Source organism: Aedes albopictus, chromosome 3, assembly GCF_035046485.1.
Source record: "Aedes albopictus strain Foshan chromosome 3, AalbF5, whole genome shotgun sequence".
In the NCBI taxonomy this organism is placed as follows: domain Eukaryota; kingdom Metazoa; phylum Arthropoda; class Insecta; order Diptera; family Culicidae; genus Aedes; species Aedes albopictus.
Window position 1 is genome coordinate 64,277,032 of NC_085138.1, and position 25,000 is coordinate 64,302,031.

Genomic DNA, 25,000 nt, shown 5'->3' on the forward strand with positions numbered 1-25,000 from the left:
CCGGTACCACCTTCCGATGCTTCCAATTGTGGTTCTTGGCCGTTGCCATTTTCAATCGCTATCCTATTCTTTTTGGAAATCTTTTTGCCTTTTTTTAGATTGGGCATCGGTTTTTTTCTTGGTGCTTTTGTGGTTCCTTCTAAGATCGCCCGATCGGCATCGGTCAATCTCTGCAGAAATATATCTACCTCTAGCCTACGAATTACAATGTTTAAGTTCCTAATTCTGGATGTTAACCGATCAACCGAATTACGTGTCAGCCGCTCCGGTGATTTAGTCTGTTTTGTAGTGGCATATAACTTTCTTTTCTGAGCCGTTGTCAAAGGCTTGACTGGAACAGATTTATTCGTAGGTGCTATTGGTTTAACGAATGTTTTTTCGACAGTCTCGAAATAAGTTGTGGTAGCTGGATCGACGGCGGATTTTGTGCGACGGCCCCTTCTTGCAGGGACTACTGTTTTTCGGCATTCGTCAGCGATAGGTTTTGGCACAGGTTGATCGCGGAACGAATGGAGTATTTCTACCAACGTGTCGGACACCAATTCCGGTGTACCTGGAGATACTTCCTCCTGTTGAGAAACCGGGAGTTCATTCTGCAACCGTGAGAGCAGTGCTTCATCGTTTTCCCGCAAAAATCGTTTTTTGGCAGAATCAGTGAACTGGGATGGTGGCGTAAGTGGTCGCTCTGGCGTACCAAGTTGTGGCTCCTCCTGTGCGGAACCGTTGAAACTCACAAGTGGAGGAGGCAGTTCTACCAATCGCTCCGCCGAATCTTCCACATTGGTTATGTCCATAGTTTCGCATATGGTTTCGTTGGTGTGTTGAGTCAAGCGTTGTGTTTCCGGAATCTCCATCGCTGATGGTTCCTTTTCCGGAGACTTTTGCTGTTCCTCCTCTTTATCTCCCTCCTCCTGTTTATCTCTCTCCTCCTCTTTATCTCTCTCTTGCACTTCATATCTCTCTTCCTCTTTGTCTCTCTCTTCCTCTTCTTCATCGTCATCTTCTTCATCCCAGTCCGTTATGATATCCACAAGCTGCAGATTGGTCTTATTTTCCTTTGCACATGTTACAGGTGCCAATGCCAATCCGTCATTGTTTTTCTGTACCCGAGGAGTCGTTGTTTCATACCACCGGACGGGAGCTTCGTCGACTACGTTTATCAGTGGCGATGGTATTCGTTCGGGAATTTCTAGCACTTGCTTGTCCAAACATTCCCTGCTTCCAATCAATTCTTGGTAATTTTCATGAATATCATTGGGATCGCATTCTGCTCCGTCATCGCTGTATACCTCATCTACAACTTGGTACTCTTCATCGCTGGAATCCGAGCTGTCATCATCATCATCATCATCCGACGAACTAGAATAATGTGCTTCCGGTATGGACGGTGCTGGTGAAATCTCTCGTTCCTGGACTAGCTGCTGGGAGAAAGACACCCGAAGCGAAACTCTCCTATTTAGCGAGGATGCATCGGCATCTTTAAGAATGCTTTTCCGCATGATGCTGGTCTCCACAGGTGGGACATGGGCTACTTTTGGCACTACCGGGTGTTCCTCCTCGATTGATCCACTCTCATCAGAAGTAATATTTTCGTTTTCATTGGAAGCGTTGGCCATATCATTTTGAAGTTGGTTAAACGTATCGGTGAGTTTCCGAGGCTGGATTTGGTGAGCAACTTTAGGAGAATCGCTAGATATTTTAACGGGACTAGGAGTTTCTGGTATAACCATATCGGGCGCGGGCGGACCAGGTTCCACCGGAGTGCCAATGATAACTACCTTCTGAGGAGTGCTTGTCGGTGGAGCCTGCGAACAAGGAGCCAGGACCTGTTGTGTCGGTGGAACCGATTCAACCGGTAAGATCGATGAAATTGGAGTTGGATTTACCACCGGTTGTGGCGCTGCGACTTGTTGAGCTACTGTGACGGGAGATGAACTGCTTTCAATAATAGGTGAGATCGACGTGGTGAAAGCAGATATGCGACTCATTGAACCATTGGCCTCCGGTTTCGGTGTGCTTGAAGTGATCTGCTTAAGCAATTCACATTTGGCCATGTTGGTTCGATGGTATTGGTTCAGCAGCGCTTGACGACCGAGATTAGCCAAAGGACCGGGAGATTTACCAATTGTTTTTGGAGATGCCGGTCTTGCGTCCGGAACGGCCACTACCACAGGAGGTTCAGTTGGCGGAGCAGAAGCCAGCGCTTCAACAATAACATTTCCATTTTGAACCGGCCCTGCACTGGTAGTCGGGACCGGTCCCGGTTCCGACTGCTCCGCTATCTGAGGTGAATCCGGCAACGGATTGGGTTCGGATGAGTCCATGTCAAAGTTGAAAGTCGGTTTCGGCTGAAATTGTATAAAAAATCTCGAATCTTTTGTTTCAGCAAACAAGTTCAAGCATTTCTTACCATATTAGCTGCAACTTGTTCGAAAATGTTGTGTAATCGAACGCGACCGCCGCCGCCTCGCTTCTTCTTGAGATACTCGGCAAGCTTGGCCCCATTGGAAGAGTTGAATATGCTATCCTCGAGCAAATTGTCAATGTCTGACAAACGAATTGGCTCTCTGGAAAATATAAAAAAATAATGATAAGTTGAAGTTATGGTTCAATAATTCTTCATCGATATAATCATCAATGGAATTTGAAAGCAAAATTCTACTCTAGTCTACACTATATACAGTAGGCCGTCCCTATTTTTGCAAAAGTTGGAAATGTTAAAAGTTCAATATTGCAAAACGGGAGCGGGACATTTGGCATAAGGTCGTTTGGCATAAGGTCACTTGGCATAAAGACATTTGGCATAACGGTCATTTGGCATAATGGACATTTGGCATAATCGAAATGCACCCTTCTTTATTATGCCAAGTGTCCATTATGCCAAATGACCGTTATGCCAAATGTCTTTATGCCAAGTGACCTTATGCCAAACGGCGTTATGCCATGTGACTTTATGCCAAATGACACAGACCCTTGCAAAACGATCGTTTTAGCTAAAAAACCATCATGCCAAAATTTGAAGTCCCTATCTCAAAGCTAAGTGGTCCCCCACGGGGCCTAAAGTTCTCAAAAATTGTATGGGGGCAAAAAAATCATGAAATTTTTTCGACGCAAAAATATCCTATTCTACTAAAATCGGTGATGTGCTTAGAATGAATTAACTACATCGGCTGTTTTCCTACTCTCCGCATCGACCAATGTGGCGCTAGCTTCTATGCGCGAAAAATCGCTAAAAGTAAATCGCAAAAATATTGTATGGCGAATACAATCTAAAGGCAAATTTCTCGAAGTGGAACACATTATTCGAAAAAATATTTGGTAGTGGTTGTGCACAATGGTGACTATTATTATTATTATCTTTATTTACGAGATTTTCAGCCCTGGGCTGGTTCATCTCGGACAATGGTGACCACTATTAAGGCTGCCAAATATTTTTTCGGGAAAAGCTTTCTATTTCAAGTAATTCGAGTTTAGATGCATTTCGCCATACAAAATTAAATTGATTTACTCCTGCTGATCAACTGTGGCTGCGCGCAAAGCGGGTAGTCCATTGCGATAACTCTTTTCGTTTATGAGTTATTGACAAAAAAACTACCTAAAAATGAACATTTTGACCATTTTTTGAAATGCCTGAGGAAACCTGCCATATTTTGTCCGATAACTCAAAAACGAAAAGAGATATAGCAATTCTGAGCACATTTTTGGCCCTATAGGGTCCTAAAATCACCGATTCTAGTAGAATAGGGTATTTTTTTCGTCGAAAAAATTTCATGATTTTTTGACCCCATATAATTTTTGAGAACTTTAGGCCCCGTGGGGGACCACTTAGCCTTGAGATAGGGACTTCAAATTTTGGCATGATGGTTTTTTAGCTAAAACGATCGTTTTGCAATATTGAACTTTTAACATTTCCAACTTTTGCAAAAATAGGGACGGCCTAATATACAGCCAATCCATTGAAAGACTTATCGACAATGATTGAATTGACTATTTTCAGCATTTTTCTTGTCATTAATAATGATTATTTCAAACATTCCTCCCAGGATTTGAGGGTCAATAGATCAAAGAAAGTGAAACAAAAGAGAAGCAAAACTACAGTACTGGACAGAATAAAATACGCATTGGTTGATTTTTATACAAAATGCCCAAAGTTTGTGTAAGATTCATTACTATGAAAAGTAATGAATCTTACACAAAGCCGAGTAATAAAGACAACCAATGTTGGTATGGCAGTCAGTATCCAGGGGTCTCCAGTTAACTTAGTGGGTAAGGCTATGGATCGCCAATTTCTCGACTCCCTGGGAATATATCATTGTGCCGTGCCTCATAATGTAACGAATTCTTGCAATGACAGGCAGAGAGAGCCCTTCAATTGATAACTATGGAAATGCTCAAAGAACACTAAGTTGAGCTTGAGCTTGATTGACCGCCCGCAGTTGCTACTCCCAGTATCGCCAGATCAGCTACACTCACACAAGGAACCAATGAGATAGCTGCTTGGGACTAACAGGCATCTTCAGTGTGTGAGCGTTGGTGGTCTTGTATTTTTAGGCGACAATGGCGCCTGCTGCGTCAGGTTGCAGGTCAATGGGGAAGGGGAGGGAAGTGATGATTGCAATCGCTTGCCCACATCAGGCCGTTGAATCCTCTGCGCCTGCACAAGGTTATGCAGATGTTGGTGTGTTGGTGGGAAATGTTTTTATTTTTGGCACATGGATCATGCATTGGTGCAAGGATGCCAGGCGTGAAGCGATAGATTGTGTGAAGATTACTGCCCAAGTAACATTTTTAGTTTTCTTATAGCCTACAAGCTGTTGTTACAATCAAACTGATAAAACTTATTTTAAAGCTTAGTAATCCTAACAGCTCTAATAAACTCGTGATAAAACCCTATAAAGCCCAAAAGGACCCACCCTACAGGAGGTTGCTAAAACCAGTTCTTAAAACGTTTTATATGCTATTTGATTTTGTGGCATATTCTTGTAGTCTACTATACAACTTAGATAAGATCAGATGTATAGGCCTTAAAAAGATCAACAAGCCCTATCAAAGTTCGAACAACGTCTTGAATGAAGAATTAGAACCAATAATAATCTGAAACTAAAATCATCAAATGAATTGAAGTTAATTGCAAATTATAAATGACGAAAAAAAAACAAAACTATGTCGGTCAGCCATGGTAATAATATTTAATTTCCAATATTAACGGAGAAAACTCTGTTTCTATGACAGAGAAAACTCATGCCAAAAAAGTTTTTCGGTATAATGCAATAAAATGTTGCTGAATAAGTAAAGCGCCATGCCAGTTTGCGGGTTTGTTGTGTTACAAAAGAATTATTTCAACCCCGCTTGCAAAATTGTGCATTCAAATCGCAATCCAAACATCAACATGGCGTGCACAATTTGCAAGTAGGAATAGAAAACCGTGACAAAAAATATGGATGCCGTCAAGTTAAATCCTCTTGGTTCTGATTGTAATTGTTAAGGACCAATAGGTGTAGAAGCAACATATTATAGAGTTGCTGTTCTCCAAGAATACGGAGCAAAGTCTAGCATACGCCCACTTATTCTTAACGCATATCATTTGCGCTATTCAAACACTATTAGGTTTTATTGAAATGCGGGTTCAGACTGACTGCTCTTAAGAACTTGCCGGTTGGCCGATGCCCGTAAACAAATGTAAACAAACAGAAACTTTCATATTTTCACCAGTTTTTCGGCAGTATTTCGTGTGATTTTGAGGTTGCTGTTTAAACTGATTGAGATTTAGGTATGTATATAGTGGTAAGAATTCTCAATAATGAAGAACCAGGTGTTTTCTTCAGTTTCAGTAGCATCAAACAATCATGCGTAACTGGTTACGTTTTCGTGTGCATTTCGCATCAAATATATTTCCTGGAAGAAGATCCCATTGCGGTACCTGACACTCCTGAGCTTGCTTTAATGCTTCTTCTTGTTATTCCAAGAAAGTTTATGATTGCTTTATGATAACTTAATGCAATCATAAAATCCTTAAGACTGATGTGATTCGCCTTGCGTGCGGCATTGAAAGGAGTTTTAGTACAAAGTTTTATTGCGTACTTAACAGTCCGCTTAGAACGAAATTTATGCTCGGCTAAAAGACAAGAAAATAAGTTTTATGGAATGGACTTATAGGTATCTACAAAGTGTTTTAAAGTTGTTCATGTCTTTAAAACGGTTTTGCAGTTTATAATGCTTCATTAAATACAAAAGACTTTACCAAATCAATAACAAAACCTTCATAAAATACGTCTAAGCGCAGAAAGCATAGAAATTGTTACTTGGGTGTGAAGCGGCACAGTCTGCTTGGTTGCATGGCGTTATATGATGGATTGACACTGTGCTGCGATGAAAGTTGGAAGGAAGGGACACAGCTTTTTTTTCAATCCATTTCTGGTTCTAGCGATCATTTCCCAGATAAATCCAATAAACAATTCCTGGAGAAATCCCAAAAGGAATTCCTTGAGGGTTCACATATGAAAAGCACAGAGAAAACCTAGAGGAATCCCATAAAGTTCTATCTTAGAAAGAATTTCTGGAGGAATCACTGGAGGAACTCCACGACGAATTTAGGAATGAATTCCTTTAGAAATCCTAGAAGGAACTCTTGGAATGATCCCGGAAGGAATTCCTGCGGGAATCTTCGAATAAATATCTGAGTAAAACCCAGAAAAAAAATACTTGAGAAATCCCGGTTCAAATTATTGGAGAATGGTTCAAAAAAACTCCTGGTAGAATCTTAGAAAACAACTCTGGAGAAAACCCTGAAGAAACTCCTAGAGGGATTTTTGTAGAACTTCTAATGAAAATCCTCGACGAACTCGACGAGATAAAAAAGCTCCAAACATTTGCAAACAAAAAGGTACGCCCAGCCCAACTAACATTTATTGTGAATGTAAACGCTTTGTTGACTCCTCAATACGGCTTGATGCTGAGTTACTGTATTGTACATATGGACAGAAGCTTCTATGCAAGCCCTATACCAATGAATCTGCATGTATATGCTGTGCGAGCAGCTTCTATGCCACGAAGTCATAGCTCTTTTCTCGGCTCCTATGTAACCACTAACTGAATAACATCTTGAGAAGGCGCTTTTTCAGCCTTTTCGTAGTTGTTAAATAATAGTTATACGGCATCCCCAAATTAAACGATTAAATATAATTAGGTTATGGATGACGCAATACATGTGGAACTGGAATTATCACTTTTAAAATTGAATAATTAAAGTACTTGCCGCTTCTTGGAATCGAACTCTCGATTTCCGTATCCACTGGTCCCTATGATGTCCTCGCTGCCACACTGCTATATATAAATAGCATAGAAAATAGCCCGTTTTGTTTTACTCCAGACAAGGCTTCATAATTGTGCCACAAGAAACCTTACCCAACTTCATCTTGCTGCAAAAGCTTGTGAAACGTCAAACGCAATAATGTTTACATTGAACAAGCTGTGTGGTTGCACCAACAGATTCTTCTCCACAGCTTCTAGCTGAAAGAGTGTTCTTTAAACGGCTACGAAGCGCTGGTGTTTTGTATTTTGGCAACATTACAAAACGTACTGTATAAAAGCAGCTGTTGTAGTGGCTGGAACTCTTACTCGATTTGCACATCTTCCGGCAAATCTTCCGGCATTGAATTAAAGTGCAAAAAAAGCAACCCAAATAATTTCACAGCACGGAGATGGATAGCTGTAAAGAACTTGTGTAGTACCTATATATCCCGCTTAAAATTTGTTTTGACAATAATGTTTACATCCGACAAGCCGTGTTGGTAAACCAACAGTTTCTTTATTACAGCTTCTAGCTGTAGTAAAACCGCATAACGACATTTAAAGCGCTGCTGGTTTGGGGATTTGTCAGTATAACGAATTGTACTGTATAGTAGCAGCTGTTTTGTTAGTGGGGACTCGTATTCGATTTCTTCAAGTTTTCGCATCTTGCGGGAAATCTCCTGGAGTTGGAATAGAGTGGAGTAAAGGCAGCCCCAGTGACAAGCAATGGATTTCTGAAAACCGAGTAGCTGTATGGTGTTTGTGTTGCAGTCGTGTATTAGCTAAGGGGCCGTTCATAAACCACGTACTTTTTGGGGGGAGGGGGGATCTGGCAAAAGTCTACGCTCCATACAAATTTCAAAATTTTTGTATGGACAAAAGTCTACGAGGGGGGAGGGAGGGATCTGAGATGACCAAAATTTGGTCTACGTGGTTCATGAACAGCCCCTTATGATTCATATTTGACTAGCTTCCCTTTTATTCAGCGTTGGCTGCTTTTATTCGATGGTTACACAACAGAAAGCAATTGACTGCAGCTTATAGCGCTGAAAATGTTAGTTGGGAGGCTCATCATCTTAAACAAAAAAGAATTAGAGCTTTTGAAAAGAAGAAAATTACTTGAAAACTAGTTTTTCATTCATACGCGTAACGTTAGGGAGCGTCTACACAGATAAAAATAATGAGATTTACACGTCATGTGAACTTCATTTTAGCCATGTAAACTTAGTTTTATGATGGTTTACATGATATATAATGTAAATTTGTGTTATATGTCATGTAAATACTCAGAGTCATGCGGAATTACATGACATATAATGGAAGTTTACATGATATTTTATGACTGTATGTCATGTAAACTTCTGTGATATCCCACGCTCCAAACATGTGCATCATATGTCACAGAATTTTAAACTCTTTTTTCGATCTGTGTATAAATGACGTAGCATTTAGGGGGGAGGGGGAGTCTGCGATTGTATGACGAGCCGTGTACTAGATATGGGAAAATATGTTACGAGGGGGAGGGGGAGTAAAAAATCGGCCAAAATAGGCTACGTCATTTATGGACGCTCCAATAGTTAAATTTTCATTAACATTTCGAAAACCCGAAATGCAATTTCCCAACACCGCTAGCCATCATGGTTTCCCATAGCGGAAATCATCATGGTTACGGGTCGCAAGCCCCGGTAAAGTGTGGAACGTTTTGATGGCTGTGATCCCTGACCATCATGTAATCAAAATCCCAGGAATACTCAAGTGACCATACTGTTGGGCTGTGGGGGTTGCGTGTGTGGGGTGCATATATTGACAAGCATTGCTATAGATCGTTAGGGCTGAGTAGGAGCGGGGAATGGATCTACGATTGCTTAATTGCGATTATACCTACTGGTATAGTCGTGGTTCAACAGTGGTGGCGCCGATTTTCGCTTGTCTTTGGCCTAGGTGGTTTGTTTAGGCGGTACGGGCAGGTCTGTATGTATTTCGTACGTGCAGTGCGTACGGCTTCAGCATTGTGGTTACTTGGGTAGTGTAGGATAATTGGGTTTGGGACTGAGGGGGTCGTCATTGATTCTGCCGGCACCATTGAGCGCTCATTGTTGGCGGGTGTTGGTGACGATTTCTTCAGCTTTATAATCTCATTTATACCACGCACAAACTTTGGGAAGAGGGACTGCTTTGTAATGCAAGAGAGGGATTTAAACTCTGTGTTACGGGTTGGGTGAGGTCATGCAGATAGAAGCAACCCAGGTGACCGTGCGGCTCGGGTCGTGATGGATGCATGAGTACAGTGTGTGTGGGGTGCGCTATCCTGTGGGTGCAGTTGAGTCCGGGTTGGAGTGGATAGAGACCCTTCTCTACCCTAGATCGGTTTCGATTGTACGGGCGGGGTAGTGTTTGTCTTATTTGTGACGTGTTGTGCGTGATTGGCGGCCCGAGCTGCGTGGTTACTTGGGAAGTATTGTGCTCTGCAATCTAGATTTTGGTTTTAAGGTGAAGCTAAGGCTGGGCTGTGCCTCGGATTTGTTGGGCGCAGGTCGGGAGAGCTGGTGGCAGTTTGTGCTGGGGGGTTTACTCGATTGGTTATTCACTGGTGGTGGCCAGTCGATCGACTGTTCGCGCAGCCTGTCATTTGGTTCTTGGGATTTGTGCTCTCGAGGTTCGGGGCGTTGCTTCATTGTATCTTCGCTTTAATACTAATATTCCTTGTTTGATTGATTGACTATTATGTACAGGCGCTTAACTCATTCTATTTCATAGATTGCCAGATTTAAGGGTAATGGTTCAATAGGGTGTTAGCAATCAGAGTGGATTAGAACGAGTTGGCGCCTACAATACACCAACACTAACACACATACACCAATACTTACACGCACACATGCACCTACAACTAGCTGTAAAAGACCAGTGGGCGGGACAATGGTGCCTACCCAACAGTTGTAGGTGGGGTGTTTGGCTTAGCTACATGACTTGGTCCGGCAAGCCCATAAACATCAATTGGTAGACGTATTGCCTAGTGAAAAGACAACGCAGATGGGCGAAAGCCAGGGGATGCGTTGATAATAGCAGAATAGCAGAATAGCAGAAAACCCGAAATGCAATTTCCCATCCAATTAGTTTCATGATAAATTATTATAGGTAAGTGTTAATGCTCAGGTGTTAATCTATTGGTGCTCATGAACCGTTCATGTTCCGCAAGGATTCGAACCATGCAACATTTTATAGAGAAAAACAAAGAAAGTAACATAAATTGATAATTATTAAGTGTATAGTGTTTATGTTTATGAACAATAGCAGTAACTGTTTTAACATTAAACATGTTGTGTATTCGATCAAACAGGAACAAAAATTGGTCATCAATATCAATGATAATTTAATGCATTTGATAAATAATTGATAAATAATATTAATAGTAGTTCCAAGAAAACGTTTGATTGAAGATGAACCAGCCGAGGGCTGAAAATCTCTTTAATAAAGACAAAGAAACACATTTGATTAGGATTCCGAATCATCTGGGCAGTGGTGGCCATCCCGGGCATACCCCCTGTCACGATCCAATGAACATCGAATCAACTGACCCAAATTCCTGTGCTCGGGTAGATAATGCAATTATCTCACCGTACAAAACAAATGCAGTCAACCAGTCCAACCGACCGAGCTACTGCAAAAAAAAATGCCCAAAACAGAGGCCCTTCCCTAATGGTTCCACTACACTACCCTATATCGACTAATTGTTTCCTCAATGTGGTCCACGTTGTCTCGCGGTTATGTATAGCTATTGGCCTCCTAAAGAAAGGTTATGTTTTATGAAATCCCGTTTCGTATTTTAGTGATTAAGTCGCTCCATATAATCTTTTTGTGCAAACCGGGTAGAAAGAAAAAGTTTTATCGGTTAATTTACAAAAAAAATGATGATTTAACTAATAGGGAACTTGTACACCGACACCGAGACAAATTTCGTTCATTTGAAACAAAAACATTCATGTTTATTCGGTAAACTGATAAAATATTTGACACTAAAATTTTAATTTCTAATACCAGCTCCATTACATATTGGCCATTGCCCATTGAGGAGACCCTCGTTCCACCGTTGAGAACATAAACAAAGCTCACAATTTCCAGTTTTTAGATCGAAGATCATTTCCTCCTTCTAACAAAGCTAAGTTTTCACGGATTCTGTTGTTTTCAGAATATCGCCTACATAATGTTGGCATTGAAAGTGCCACGGGGGAGGTGGGTTTTCCCGGTGAAGGGAAAGAATTTGTAAATTTGATGGAATTCTGCAAGGCCGACCTGCCACACAAAACAAAATAAAATTGCATTAACATACCTTGACAGAAATGAATAAAATATGCATGTTTGTTTCAAACATAGATTGCATTTGCTTCAAATCTGACGTTTGATTTGTTTCAAACAGTTTTTTTGTGCCCTGAACAAATTGACAATTTGTTTGATTTTACCTCAAATATGTTTGATTTTACTATATTTTTTTCTGCGTGCATTTCCCTTTCAAACTTCCAAATTTTCACGATATAATCTCTACTTTTGATCGCCAATACTTTTTTTCAAAACTTTATGACTGAATATTTAATGCTTAGAGTTGAAATGAAGACAAATTTGTGATACAAATGATTTAATATTCAAGTTTTTTGTACTATGCCACTGTGACATTTAATAGAAAATAACAATTACTCGCTTAATCGAATTTAATGTTGACTACGAGATGATGGAAGGTGATGGATCCATACTAGAACGCTTATCGAATGGCACTTTATCCGAATAAGTCAATCAAAGTATGATTCCCCTTCCTTTACTTAAATTCGCCACCCAAAGCATACACCCAGCACGCCATTGAGGAAGCCGGAAGCCGTTGATTATTGGATCGAATTATCCCGGGACATAAGTGGCGTTGATGGTCACTCCTGTCTCACCCATTCATTAAATGTTGCTAGATCAGAAAAAATATGATAAAGTAATAAAGAAATATGTTTGATCAACACCAGCAACAATTGAAACAAGAGACCCCTCAGAAGACATTCCTTCTTAGAGAATAATATATCCTAAGCCCAGGGCTTGGCATTATAGGCCAAAAATTTAAATTTTTTTATTGGTGTTATTCCTTTACGACGCGTTTCTCAAACTATGGGTCGCGACCCACAGGTGGGTCGCGGGCTGATTTTTGGTGGGTCGCGAAAGTTTGAGCAATTGGGAAACAAATGATTCGATGTGTCTTATTCAAAGTATTTTGTTTCTCGAATTCTGCAAGTGATTTTTTATTTTGTTAAAGATTCAAGACATACGGGATGATATGTATTGATGCTTCAACCGAAACTTTAAAATTATTAGTCAACCTTTGTTTTTGCTCTGAAACGGTTTCTGGACGGGTTTCCTGCCCGATAATTCAAGGCTTTTTATAAGTTTAAAATTGCCCTCATATTTTATGTCAGTATCTTAAAAATTCTTATTTTTTTAACTTTCTGATTCTCACAAAAAAACTGCTATCTTATGGAACATCTAGATTTAATTTTGATAGATTGAAAGCTTTTAACCCTAGGTGTGCATTGGGGTCATTATGGCCCAGACAGGCATGCTGAGTGTACCCTGCGTCAGCGGGGTGAACTTTAACTAATGCACGAAGAAGGTAAAGTATGATTGTAACGTGTCAAACCTATTCATATTTTAGCAGATGCATACATTTTTTCTTAAGCAACAATTCAATTACATATTTACTTGCACAAAGTTTGAGAACCGTCATAAAAAGGTGGGACAATTTAGAATTTATTTTGGCTTTATGATGATGTTTATGCTTGACTTAAAAATGTTACTTAGGTTCTGGTTTTGCAAAGTATTTTCAAAATTTTCTGAAATGATTCTTTTATGAAAATACCTAAACTGTATGATGATGGGTCGCCAAATTCTATTGAAATCTTAAGTGGGTCGCGAGCTTGAAAAGTTTGAGAACCCCTGCTTTACGTGTTAAATGTTAAGGGGCTGTCCATTAATTACGTAAGGGTTTATGGGGGGAGGGGGGGTTTGGAAAATCTTACGCGCCATACAAAAATATTTAGAGTTTCATACAAAAAATCTTACAAGGGGGGGTGGGGGTGTCGAAAAATCGGAAAAATTGCCTTATGTAATAAATGGACAGCCCCTAAGCAGCATTGGACAATCTGTACGTTATAACTGCTTTCACAAGTGTCGGAACGCTTTGCGATCTTCACCAAAGTTTTTCGGTACAACCACGGCAATACTTTAACGTCATCGGTTATACAGTTGAAGAAAAATTTAAGCCCCTAATGAGAATAATGCAGAAAAGTGAGTTTTCCCGTGCTAAATCCCATACAAATGTCAACTGCAATGCGAAATACGAGAACACAAGCAATCGCTCCCAAATTTTGCACAGTTGTTTTGGACGCTAATATGGTCCAGAAAAAAAATCTGTTCCGGGTTGATGCGATCAAATTTAAATTTTCCCATACAACGCTGACCCACTGCACTATACGATGTCATGGATTGATTTTGAAATTTCATATTTTTTGTTATTAAAAAAAGGATGTCTAGGAAAAGGTCGTTCGACCTAATGATCGATTAGGCCTAATCACACTTTCGGCCTAATGTACTCCGGTCTAATTTACTTCTGGGCCTAACGTACTATTCCGGAAAATAGTATTTCGGAAAATGTCACTCCGGGAAATTTGACGTTCCGTGGCCTTCTTCTTTACGCTTCGGAAATTCGTCAGCTTTCGGGCATAGAAGAAATTCGCCAGTTTTTTCATAAAAGGTCTAATTTAATGTGGGCTTCGTGTGCGTGAGAAAATGTGCTGATTTACGACTTGATGACGGCACAGTGGCATCCCTTCAGGGTGTCTACTCATATGACACAATAAAATTCCCTGAGTTTTCCAGGGTTTTTCAGGGTGAATTTAAAATATCAATAATTACAAAATTAGCCCAAATTTTATAAAATTACTTCTCAATAACTATACAGAAATGTGCTCAATACAAAAGTTAAAAATTTTATAAAAAAAATCACAAGGTTTATTATCTAGGAGATTCCACCAAATCGCTGAATTCTTCCAAGAACTGTTTAACAAAACTCTTTCGAATATAATAGTAAAATCGGAAATTGAATATTGAAAAAAAAAATTCTTTTCGGTTAATTTCAAGAAAAGTTCTTTTCGGTTAATTTCAAGAAATTGTTTTGACATTTCCAAACAGGAAAAAAACATTCAGTATAGTATAAATAAATTCAGTATAAATTCCACAAACTATTCTCTTGCGATTTCTTCCAACGACAGTTTTCTGATATTTCTCGTGGGTTTGCTTGCAGAGGTTATTAGAGTTCTTCCTTTAATTTCCTGGGGTTAGTCTAATAATTTTTTTCCGAGATGTTCCAGTTTCTCTCAGGATTTCTTTTGGATTTCCTATCGAGATTTCTCCAATAACTCTTTGTGGAGATTTTTGCAAAAGTTGACCGGGATTCTTTCAGATATTTCTCCAGCAATTTCTTACAAAAAATAACGTAAATTATTCCAAGAGACAGAGAAAAACTCTCCGGGAGCAATTTTTAAATAAATCCCAAAAAGGAGCATCTAGAATCTCGGGATAATTTCTAGTAGAAATTCCGGGAAGATCTCTGGGAATAATCTCGAGAAAATCTGTAAGAAAATAATCTCAGGTAGATAACTGTTAGAAAGCTTCTGTAGAAATCCCAAAAGGGAGAAAGTCTAGGATGAATTCTGACAAACTCTGAGAGACATACCAAAATCAACACCGGAAGGAATCATCTAAGAGAACAGCCGAGAGAAATCTTGAAAGAAATCCCGCGAGAAACTTTGGGAAATATACCAGCTGAAACTTCTGTAGACATTCAAGGAGAATCTCTCGAAGAAAGCTATCGGAAATTTATACAAAAAAAAAATCACAGGAGAAACTTTGGAAGAAATTTCGGAAAGAATTCCTACATTGAAAAACTCTTTAAATCACTTGCAGGAGCTTTAGTAGAAATCTTAGGAAAAACTCCTCCAAGAGCCCGACAGAGATTCCGTGACAACATCTACGGTGTATACTGTGAGAAACTCTTGTGGAGATTTCGGGATAAATCCTGGTAGAAACCTACGGGAACTCTGGAAACAATACTGGGAAAACTTCTAGAGGAATTATCCCCGTGAAAATTCCAGAGGCAATTGATTTGAATTCCGGAAACCTGGAATATTCTCAAAGAAGAATCACGGAAAGAAATTTTCGAGCTTTGGGAAAATGCTGAAGGAATCCGGAAGATCTCCAGAAGGAATTAAAACAAATGACGTGAAAGGGTGACGGGTTCGATTCCCGGTCGGTCCAGGATCTTTTCGTAAAGGAAATTTCCTTGACTTCCTTGGGCATAGAGTATCTTCGTGCCTGCCACACGATATACACATGCAAAATGGTCATTGGCAGAGGAAGCTCTCAGTTAATAACTGTGGAAGTGCTCATAGAACAAACGCTGAGAAGCAGGCTTTGTCCCAGTGAGAACGTTACGCCAAGAAGAAGAAGAAGAAGAAGAAGACGTGAAAACCTACGGTGGGAATCTTGTTTAAAACCCTGGGAGGCAAAAGTAAAGAAATTCCAGAAAGAAAACACTACATAATCGAAAACTTTTTAATTCATACCCACGATGTAGTAAACTCTGTGGACTCTTTTAATAAAATTCCCTACTTTTTATTCAGACGACCCAATTTCTTTATTTTTTTTTATTATCGGTGAAAAATTTCCCTGAGTGTCCACAATATTCCCTGAGTATGCCAGGTTTTTCCCTGTTAAATAAAATGCCCTGAGGATTCCCGGTTTTCCAGGTTTTTCTAGGTAGTAGACATCCTGCGTCAGGAGGACCTTCTCCTTCTGGGATTCCACAGGAACTCCATCCGGAGATTCGTCCAAAAAATCCGTCGCAGTTTTCTACAAATTTGTTCCAGTGCTCCTCCAGGAGTTACTTGTTTCCCAGGGAGTTTTTAATGAGATTCTTCCGGGGATTGATTAAGGATTCCTTCAGAAGTTCCCTCTCGGGTTCTTCCAGGAGTTTCTCCTGAGATTCCTAAAGAGGATCCGTCTGGGATTCCTTCAAGAGTTCTTGCCCGGATTTCTCCAGGAAGTACTCTTGAGATTCTTCCAGAGGTTTTTTCCAGGGATTTCTTGAGAAATTACCTTCTGAGATTAGGAGTTTCTAAATTCCTTCCAAAATTTCCCTAGAAATTAATTCCGAGATTCCACAAGGAATGGAGGATTACCCCAGCAATTTTTCCAGAGATTCCTCCGGAAGTTTCTTTCGTAGGTGCTCCAAATTGTCCTAGGATTTTATTCTGTGATTCCTCTCGGAGCTTTATCTGAGATTGATTTTGGGATTCCTTTCGAACTTCCCTCTGGAATCCTTTTTAGATTCCTAAAAGGTTCCTTCTGGAATTTCGTTCAGGATTCCTCCAGAAATTCCTTCCGATACTTCAAGTGATTTTTTCCGGGATTTCTCAAGGAGTTCCGGGAATTTACCAGGATTTCTCCAGGAATTCTCTCGGAGATTCCTTCAGGAATTCCTACAGAACATACATACATTTATTTGTTCAACATCATTAAGACAAGACATAATCAACAATAGTACGCCACAATACTCGGTTTGTGGCTGCCGCTCTCCATCCTCGGTCGCGCCCAATGCTCGCCAAGTCACGCTCCACCTGGTCCGCCCATCGTGCTCTCTGCGTTCCACGCCTTCTTGTGCCAACCGGATCCGTTGCAAACACCAGCTTTGCAGGGTTGTTGTCCGGCATTCTTGCAACATGCCCTGCCCACCGTATCCTTCCGGCTTTGGCCACCTTCTGGATGCTGGGTTCGCCGTAAAGTGCAGCGAGCTCGTGGTTCATCCTTCTCCGCCACATACCGTTCTCCTGCACACCGCCGAAGATCGTTCTTAGCACGCGTCGCTCGAAAACTCCGAGTGCTTGTAGGTCCTCCTCGAGCATGGTCCATGTCTCGTGCCCGTAGAGGATCACCGGTCTTATTAGCGTTTTGTACATGGTGCATTTGGTGCGTGGGTGAATCTTTTTCGACCGCAGTTTCTTCTGGAGCCCGTAGTAGGCCCGACTTCCGCTGATGATGCGCCTCCAAATTTCACGGCTCACGTTGTTGTCAGCCGTCAGTAAGGATCCGAGGTAGACGAATTCCTCCACCACCTCGAAAGTATCCCCGTCTATCGTAACATTACTACCCAGACGGATCCGGTCGTGTTCGGTTCGGCCTACCAGCATGTACTTTGTTTTTGAAGCATTCACCACCAGTCCGACCTTTGCTACAGAAACTCCTTTCAAAATTCCGGCTATTATTCCTTCCAGGACTTTCCTTTTGGAATTTCTTCAGGATTTTTTTTCTGAGAACGTTCCAGAAATCTTACCAGGACTTCTTTCATTATTCCTCTAAATACTTCTCCGGAATTCTTCCATCAAATCACAAGTACTTTCGTCTGCCTGAATAAAAAATTCAAGTTTGTTCTAGGATTTATGAACCAAGTCATTTTGTCTCACTGACCAATGTAGCCGCCAAACAGTCACACTAGGAAAATAGACTGGATTTAATCCCAAAATGGCCACCACAATGGCCGACATTGGCACCTATTCACGATTTCGAGCGCACACATCTCTTCGTAAACAAAACCAGCGCATCTGATCCTCTTATTTGAAGCTTATTACAAGTGAGCAAGAACAGAATAATAAAATGCACTGTTGTTTGAAGCTTGCTACTTGAGATTTGTGCGTCTGAAGTTCTGATGCACTGTTGAAGCGGGATTTCAATACGTTTGTCCTTAAAGAGTTCATCAATCATATTCACTGCCTATGATCGCATATCAGTCCCATATTTGCTGGGTTTCCTATGCATGTAGGACAATTATGCGACCATAGGCAGTTCAGGTCTGGTTTATTTTCTGTAAATTCGTCTAGCATATAAGAAGTGCTGTAGAAAATGTTATTGCTAAACGATTGATTACGAACTCTGGAGAAATTGGTAAAATTCAGGTTCATTCCCATATTATCAAAATCAGACGCGAATGATCAAACTGGTTAAAGCGTCTATAAAAAAAAAAAAAATATATTATCAAAAGTAGCATTTTCTCCACTGCCTTCTTTTGTCAAATGTTACTTTTATGCGATTATGGGTAGTTCTGGGATTGCTTCAAGAATTCCGTGAACTTTTGCTGGGCTTCTGTCAGGAATTGCTTCTGGAATTTCTTTAAGAACTCTTTCGTGGGTTCCTTTGGGAACTCTTGCCGGAATTCTTCCGAAAAGTTCTTCTGATCTTCTTCTTCTTGGCGTAACGTCCTCACTGGGACAAAGCCTGCTTCTCAGCTTAGTGTTCTATGAGCACTTCCACAGTTATTAACTGAGAGCTTCCTCTGCCAATGACCATTTTGCATGTGTATATCGTGTGGCAGGCACGAAGATACTCTATGCCCAAGGAAGTCAAGGACATTTCCTTTACGAAAAGATCCTGGACCGACCGGGAATCGAACCCGTCACCCTCAGCATGGTCATGCTGAATACCCGTGCGTTTACCGCCTCGGCTATATGGGTTCTTCTGGTATTCTTTCAGAAACTGCTTGCGGCATGTTTTCAGGAACTCTTTCTTGTAGGACTGATCTAGGATTTTTGGGTATTTTGGGAAATTCCTCCAAAAGTTTTTGGTGGGGCTGGCTCACCTACACTTCCGGTCCGCTTTAGTGCTTAATGCATCATTGTGGCCAGGTGTTGTTCTAGTTTTTCCAACTGTATTGTAAAGCATGAGCGGTGATCCTTGGCATTCTTGTGTAAATTGGGGTACTCGGAATGTTGATCGATCACCGATTATTGCTGGCAGATGCAGTGGAAAGTTCGTCTTAATACGTATCAATCGTCTCTGACAAACGAGAAAAACTGACCTCACTGATTACCTGTCTCTGAGCCAAATTTGGTATAGAGTCTTCAGTCTCCGATTAATCGCTTCATGTTTGCTAAAGGCTTTTAAAACCAATGGGTTACATAGCCGCTATCCGAATGAAGAGAGTAATATTCCGCATAATATATCACAAATCAAAAGAGGTGCGGTACATTTGTGGAACGGATATACTGAATTGGGAACCAGACCAAGTCCCTGCTGGGTGGCGCGAAACAGGTGAGCAATAGACAATAGAATCAAAGTCCAAATTAAGTCGTAGCACTCGGTCTCAAACTGGGTACCACTTCTAGTACTACATTTGGTCCCCGGTACCCAAGTTTGACGTTTGGCTGACTACCTCATTTTTAATACACATTGGGTATCACAGTTGCCCACGACGAGGTGATTGTAGCGTTGTAGCCAAAGCACTAGCTAATGACAGTAGATGGGTTTCAATTGGGCTTTGTTCAGTCTTTCGGTTCTTAGGCAGCACTTTGCCTAGCTCTAAAGGTATCTTTCGTATGTAAACATTGCCTACCATCTCCAAATTCTGATAACTTCAGTAGTCTATTATATCCTTATTCTATGTTCTACACTCGGTCTGATTTGATGTATTTGCGTATACAGATTGTACTGAAGAAGGGTTTGTTCTTCAGACTTGAAATGATAAACACAAGTGATGTTACATATGAAAATGTTATCCGAATCATAATACCATCATCTAGTACTTCGCCGATTGTGGCCTATGCCAGAAAAAAAAATCGTCCTAAATATGATTGATGATATGCTTTGAAGCCAGCCTATTTTCCCAGTGTGACTGATATGCGTTAACATTTGACAATAAGACAAATACATGATATTTATGTCATTATTTCCTGAAAAAAAAAACTTTTAAATTTCATTAGCGTAGGTGAAAGTAGTTGTGGTTTGATGATAATCCTCGATATTGATAATCTCCCCGATGCAAATGTTACAACTTTACTATGCAGTTATAGGCAGTAAATTGGTTTCGAAAGTAGGTACAAAATCTAAAGCAAATATAATTTCGAATTTCCCTAATGTCCCACTGCCCTCGGAAGATTTTGGTGTGGTTACAGTTATTTGAGAAGGGACACACATAATTTAGTAATTAAATTAAGGTAAAACCTGAGACATCCATGAACTTTCTTAACAAATCCGATGCTTTTGCCAAATTATTCGGATTTCTCATTGAATTGGTTTATTTTTCATCATTCCTCACTTGATGAGTTAACTAAAATTGTGACAAAAGCAGACAATGTAATTTAGTCTGGACAGACTAAAATAGAATTATTTAAAATAAATACATAAAATATACTGTCGTATAGCGACTTGAGAATTGCATAATCTTTGTTGACTTTACTGTGGTTAGTTATGCCTGTTCTAGCTGAGGAAAGTACTAGAAACACTTTCTATATGCTCATTGATAAATACATACCAAAGTGTTCATATTTCTTTTACGATGCACATAGAATGCACCAAGAGGCACTCAAATATTTACATAAAACTTTGTTTATGTTCTCCTGCGGTTGATAAAGGAACACGAAACCCTCAATTAATCCCATGTAGTTCAATGGCACTTCTCCGATTTTTTTTTCTCCCATAGGTGTAAGGAATAGGTAACTTTCTCTGTGTGGTTAGCGGCGCACTTTCGAATGATCGATCCACTCTGCTGACTGCTGCAGCCAGTCTACATTCACCGTCCGTTCGTCTATCGACGTTCGGAAAACTCATATCATTTACCCACCACCAGCGCGCACATACACATAGCTGTCCTTTGAAGTATCCCATTCACATTGCTCCCCTACTGCCACTATAGATTTTGGTTTCTTCTTATCTGGTGTCACATTACGAGCATATACACTCTATGTTACAAATTGGGAATCCTTTGCGCCAGTCACAACTTTCCTACGTACTATTCTACGTACTTTTCACTCTGTTTGATCTCGATGAACCAATCGTGTGGTGTTTTCATCTTCACGCACTGCCCAGCTTCACGCACAGCGTTGGAACACTGAAGAAAGACCTCCTCCGAGAAGCTGCATTCAATTGAAGCAATAGCCCCGCTTCTGGCTAGCTGTTAACGTCTCAATATCAATCGAACCACTGCCACTAGAAATTTTCCTACGCAATTCACAAACCCAACCAGGCTGCTGCTGGGGGAGATTACTCTCCGCTTCGGCTGCTCTCGCTACACTAGCCCGCACCACAGATTACACTCGTTCACATATGTACCTAGCAGGCTCAGGATTAGCTTGGTACTCTTTGACCTTGTCCGGAATAAGCATATTCCAACACCGCGGATGCTTCACTGATATCGATTCTGTGGGTAAACAAAGCAAAACAAGACCCAAACGATACTATTTATCACCCAGTATTATTTATTAAAGAAAGCCCCTATCTTCTACTTTTCTTGCCGACGTAAATCGATTATTGCTGCAACGACATCAAAATTTCCTACGCCGTCTCGAATTTGTGTTGCACGATTGCCAGCAGGCAGCAGCCATCAATCAACAACACTTACCTCGGATTGAAATCGGACATGGTTTTCGCACGGAGGCCACAAACTCGCGACGCACGGCCTCTAGCGGTTGGCAAGAATCGTCACTAAACTGTTCGGCAATGGATTTATCATCTTTTTCCGGGACCACAACGCGAAATTAGCTTTCTTTTCGGTATTTTTCACTCGATACGACCGACGCAATCAATCCGAGCTATATAGAGTACTGCAAGCACCGGTCTAACCTCACTTTGTTTGACAGTTCAGCGAGCTTGTTTACAAGGTGTTAGAATTTTGAACGACCGGCGAAAAATTTAAATCTCGTTTTCCGTTCCGATATCATTGTGATACGTAAATATCGAGTACATTCAGCTCTACTAGTACAAAACCAATCGTCCAACTCTCATTATTCCGAAGTTCTATCGAAAAGCAATTTTGCCGGATCTTGGCCAGAAACTAAGTCCATGTAAACAAGCTCTGTGAACTGTCAGTGCATAGCTTCGTGACGTCATCTTGCAGTATCCTATTTTTTTTCGGCTTTTTCTTCCCTTCACTACTGATGGAAGTTTTCCGTTAGCGCATCATCCACCCCGTTCCGTCAAAAAAGAACAGCAAGGAACGGTGGGAAAACGAACCACAGCTGACAGATGGCTGGCGAATATTAGAGCATGCCTATCGCGGGTGCTGTGTAATTTCGCTTTTAAAGCGAATTTAGAGCCGATGCACACGAGTGTTCATTTAAATTATTTATTATGCTTTTGGTCGAAATACAAAGTGACCGAACGTGCGAAAATTGATTTTTAACCTACTTAGAAATGTCGCAACTCAATTTGGATTAGTGCATATTGTTGCTCTTAATTTGCTTAATGATGCGCAACAGAAAAAATAGATTCAAATTTACTTCGCAGCTGCAACTTCGCATGTGCTTCTAGCGACGACTTCGATTTGGTGGTGCGACGATAATATTTACATCTGCGTGAATTCACCAGTGCAACTATAGATAGTAGAGTATACATAGATCCGTGTTGATGAATCCGTTGTATCCAAACGAACTGTCAAAATCTGTATCCAAACGAGCATGACGTCACGATTTGGACAGCATCAAAGGAGCGCATGACGTCATATTCAACCGTCGCACTCTTGAAAATTACTACTTACACGCTTGAAACATTTTAGTCAGCGGTGTCCGCGGATCTATGTTTACTCTACTATCTATAGTGCAACCATACTTGCATCTTGTCACTTTAATTTGAAGAAGAGAGAGTCGATGAAGAGAACTCGCTCATGTTACTTTCGCCCTTATTTAAACTCAAGATTTTTCATTAAAAAAAGTAGTCAATGTTCGACTCGACTTCCTAATCGGTCTAATCGGTATTGTTCGTGTTGAAGATCGGAATTTTTGGCACGCGAAAATCGATGACTGTACGTCGATTTGCTGTCATCTCCATAGTTCCAATCGAGCAGGAGACCTGTCAAAACGACAAGGATTCGAAACTTTGGAATACTCGAGACAAAACTGTACGTCGGGCACAGTGCGCTGGATGGAGGACCAGATCCGCTGTCCAGCGCATTACGTCCGACCAAAGTCCACATAAAGTCGTTCATGTCCCTTACATTGGTGTGAATTTTCGGGGTTCATGATGTACTAGACCAAAAAAATATAATACCTTCTTACAATAATACCTTGTGCTTTTCTACAAATAGAAAACCTAGTACTCCGCTGATGTTGCTATGAGCAACTAACTACCTCGCTAACTACCTAGGTACTGTTTATACAAATATAAACAGAAAAAAATCAGACTCTGGTGGGTAACGTATGAATCGATCATTTTCTTGCAACAATTTCACATTTATTTTTAATTTTAGGAAACGGAAGTGGAAATGATAGATGCCAAGAACCAAGCTACTGCATAATATCGCAAACAATCTCCAATACGTCGGAACCTATAGCCAAGCCTATATCCTAATTCCTAACATAAGTTCTCGATCTTATGCAGTAGGAATTTAAGGCTGTCGGATTGACGTGCTTCTCACTAGTCAAACTGAAGCCACCCTGGGGGCATGAGAGGGCGTTATTAGAAGCATCCCGGATAAAAAATTACCATTCATTACATGGTAAATATTATTAAAATATGACTGGTTTTATTGTTCACAATAAAACACATAGTAGATATATTGTTACTTTTTACAATAGAAATCAAGCCCATATAGTTCGTACAATAAGTGAACATTAGCTTTATTAGTGACTAATTGATTCGATTGTTTTTCAATAGTTATATAATAATTCAAAGTTACTATCAGTAAAAATTAATTTAAGTTGTTTTTATATACAGTAGACGTTCGGTCGGTGCAAACGGTTTAACTGCAATGCTTTTTAACTGCAAGTCCGGTAAGTGCAACAAATTTGCAGTTATCGCACCGCCAAACGTCAAAATCGTGCGCCATGTTAGCCCTAATGAACAGTCGAATGAATTTTTGGTTCATTTTACGTCAATTGATGGCTTGTTGACACTGTCAGGCGTTGCAGTTATCGGATTTTCGTTCGCTAAGTGAAACGTAAACATGTTGCAGTTATCGAACGTCTACTGTAGTTGCAAAAGTGCCTGCAAAGTTCTCATGGACTTTTTATTAAAAAAAGAGTTTATTTCTCAATTACACTTAAAAACAATTCGTAACAAATAAATAACAACAAATATTATTGTTGCTTGGATCATGTTTGTATAATCAAACACAAAATCACCTCACATATTTTTTTATAGTTTTCGTTTTAAATTTGAGTACAGTAGATGTTTCGGTTATTTAATGTTATTCGCTAAAACTTCAGCGACTGACAGACGTCAAGCCGTGTTGGCAGAGGAAACTCTCACTGAATAACTGAGGAAGTACTTATAGAAAAGTAGCTGAAAAGCAGGTTTTAGCCAAGTGAGGATGTTACGACAAGAAAAAGATGAACAATGATTTTTCTGATGTTTTCCAATAAATTAAAGGAATCTAGTAAATAGTAAACTACCATTGATAACAATACAAATACAATTAGTTTAATGGGGTCAATTGAACCGATGTTAAAATAAACATGCAATAATATTTGTTGTTATGTAAACAGATTTCGCCTTTGAAAAACCAAAGAATTCATATTTCTCGGTAACATTTTTCTCCAGCATTTACAGATACTAATGGCCACATGAATTGTGAACGATTTATGGTATGGATCATACGATCTGAGGTCTGACTTGTGATATTTGGCAGTTATTTGAAAAGATTGAA

At 40.2% G+C, this 25,000-nt stretch overlaps 1 protein-coding gene across 1 annotated transcript; it reads right to left on the minus strand.

Moving 5' to 3' along the window:
* LOC134283949 (uncharacterized) lies at positions 1 to 21,951 on the minus strand (the record flags this gene model as incomplete). The annotated part of the gene is given in 3 exon segments (XM_062859187.1): positions 1 to 2,348; positions 2,411 to 2,567; positions 21,761 to 21,951. Coding segments are annotated over 3 exon segments (2,525 nt in total), but the record flags the coding sequence as incomplete, so codon positions are not given.
* Positions 21,952 to 25,000: the final 3,049 nt, after the last annotated feature.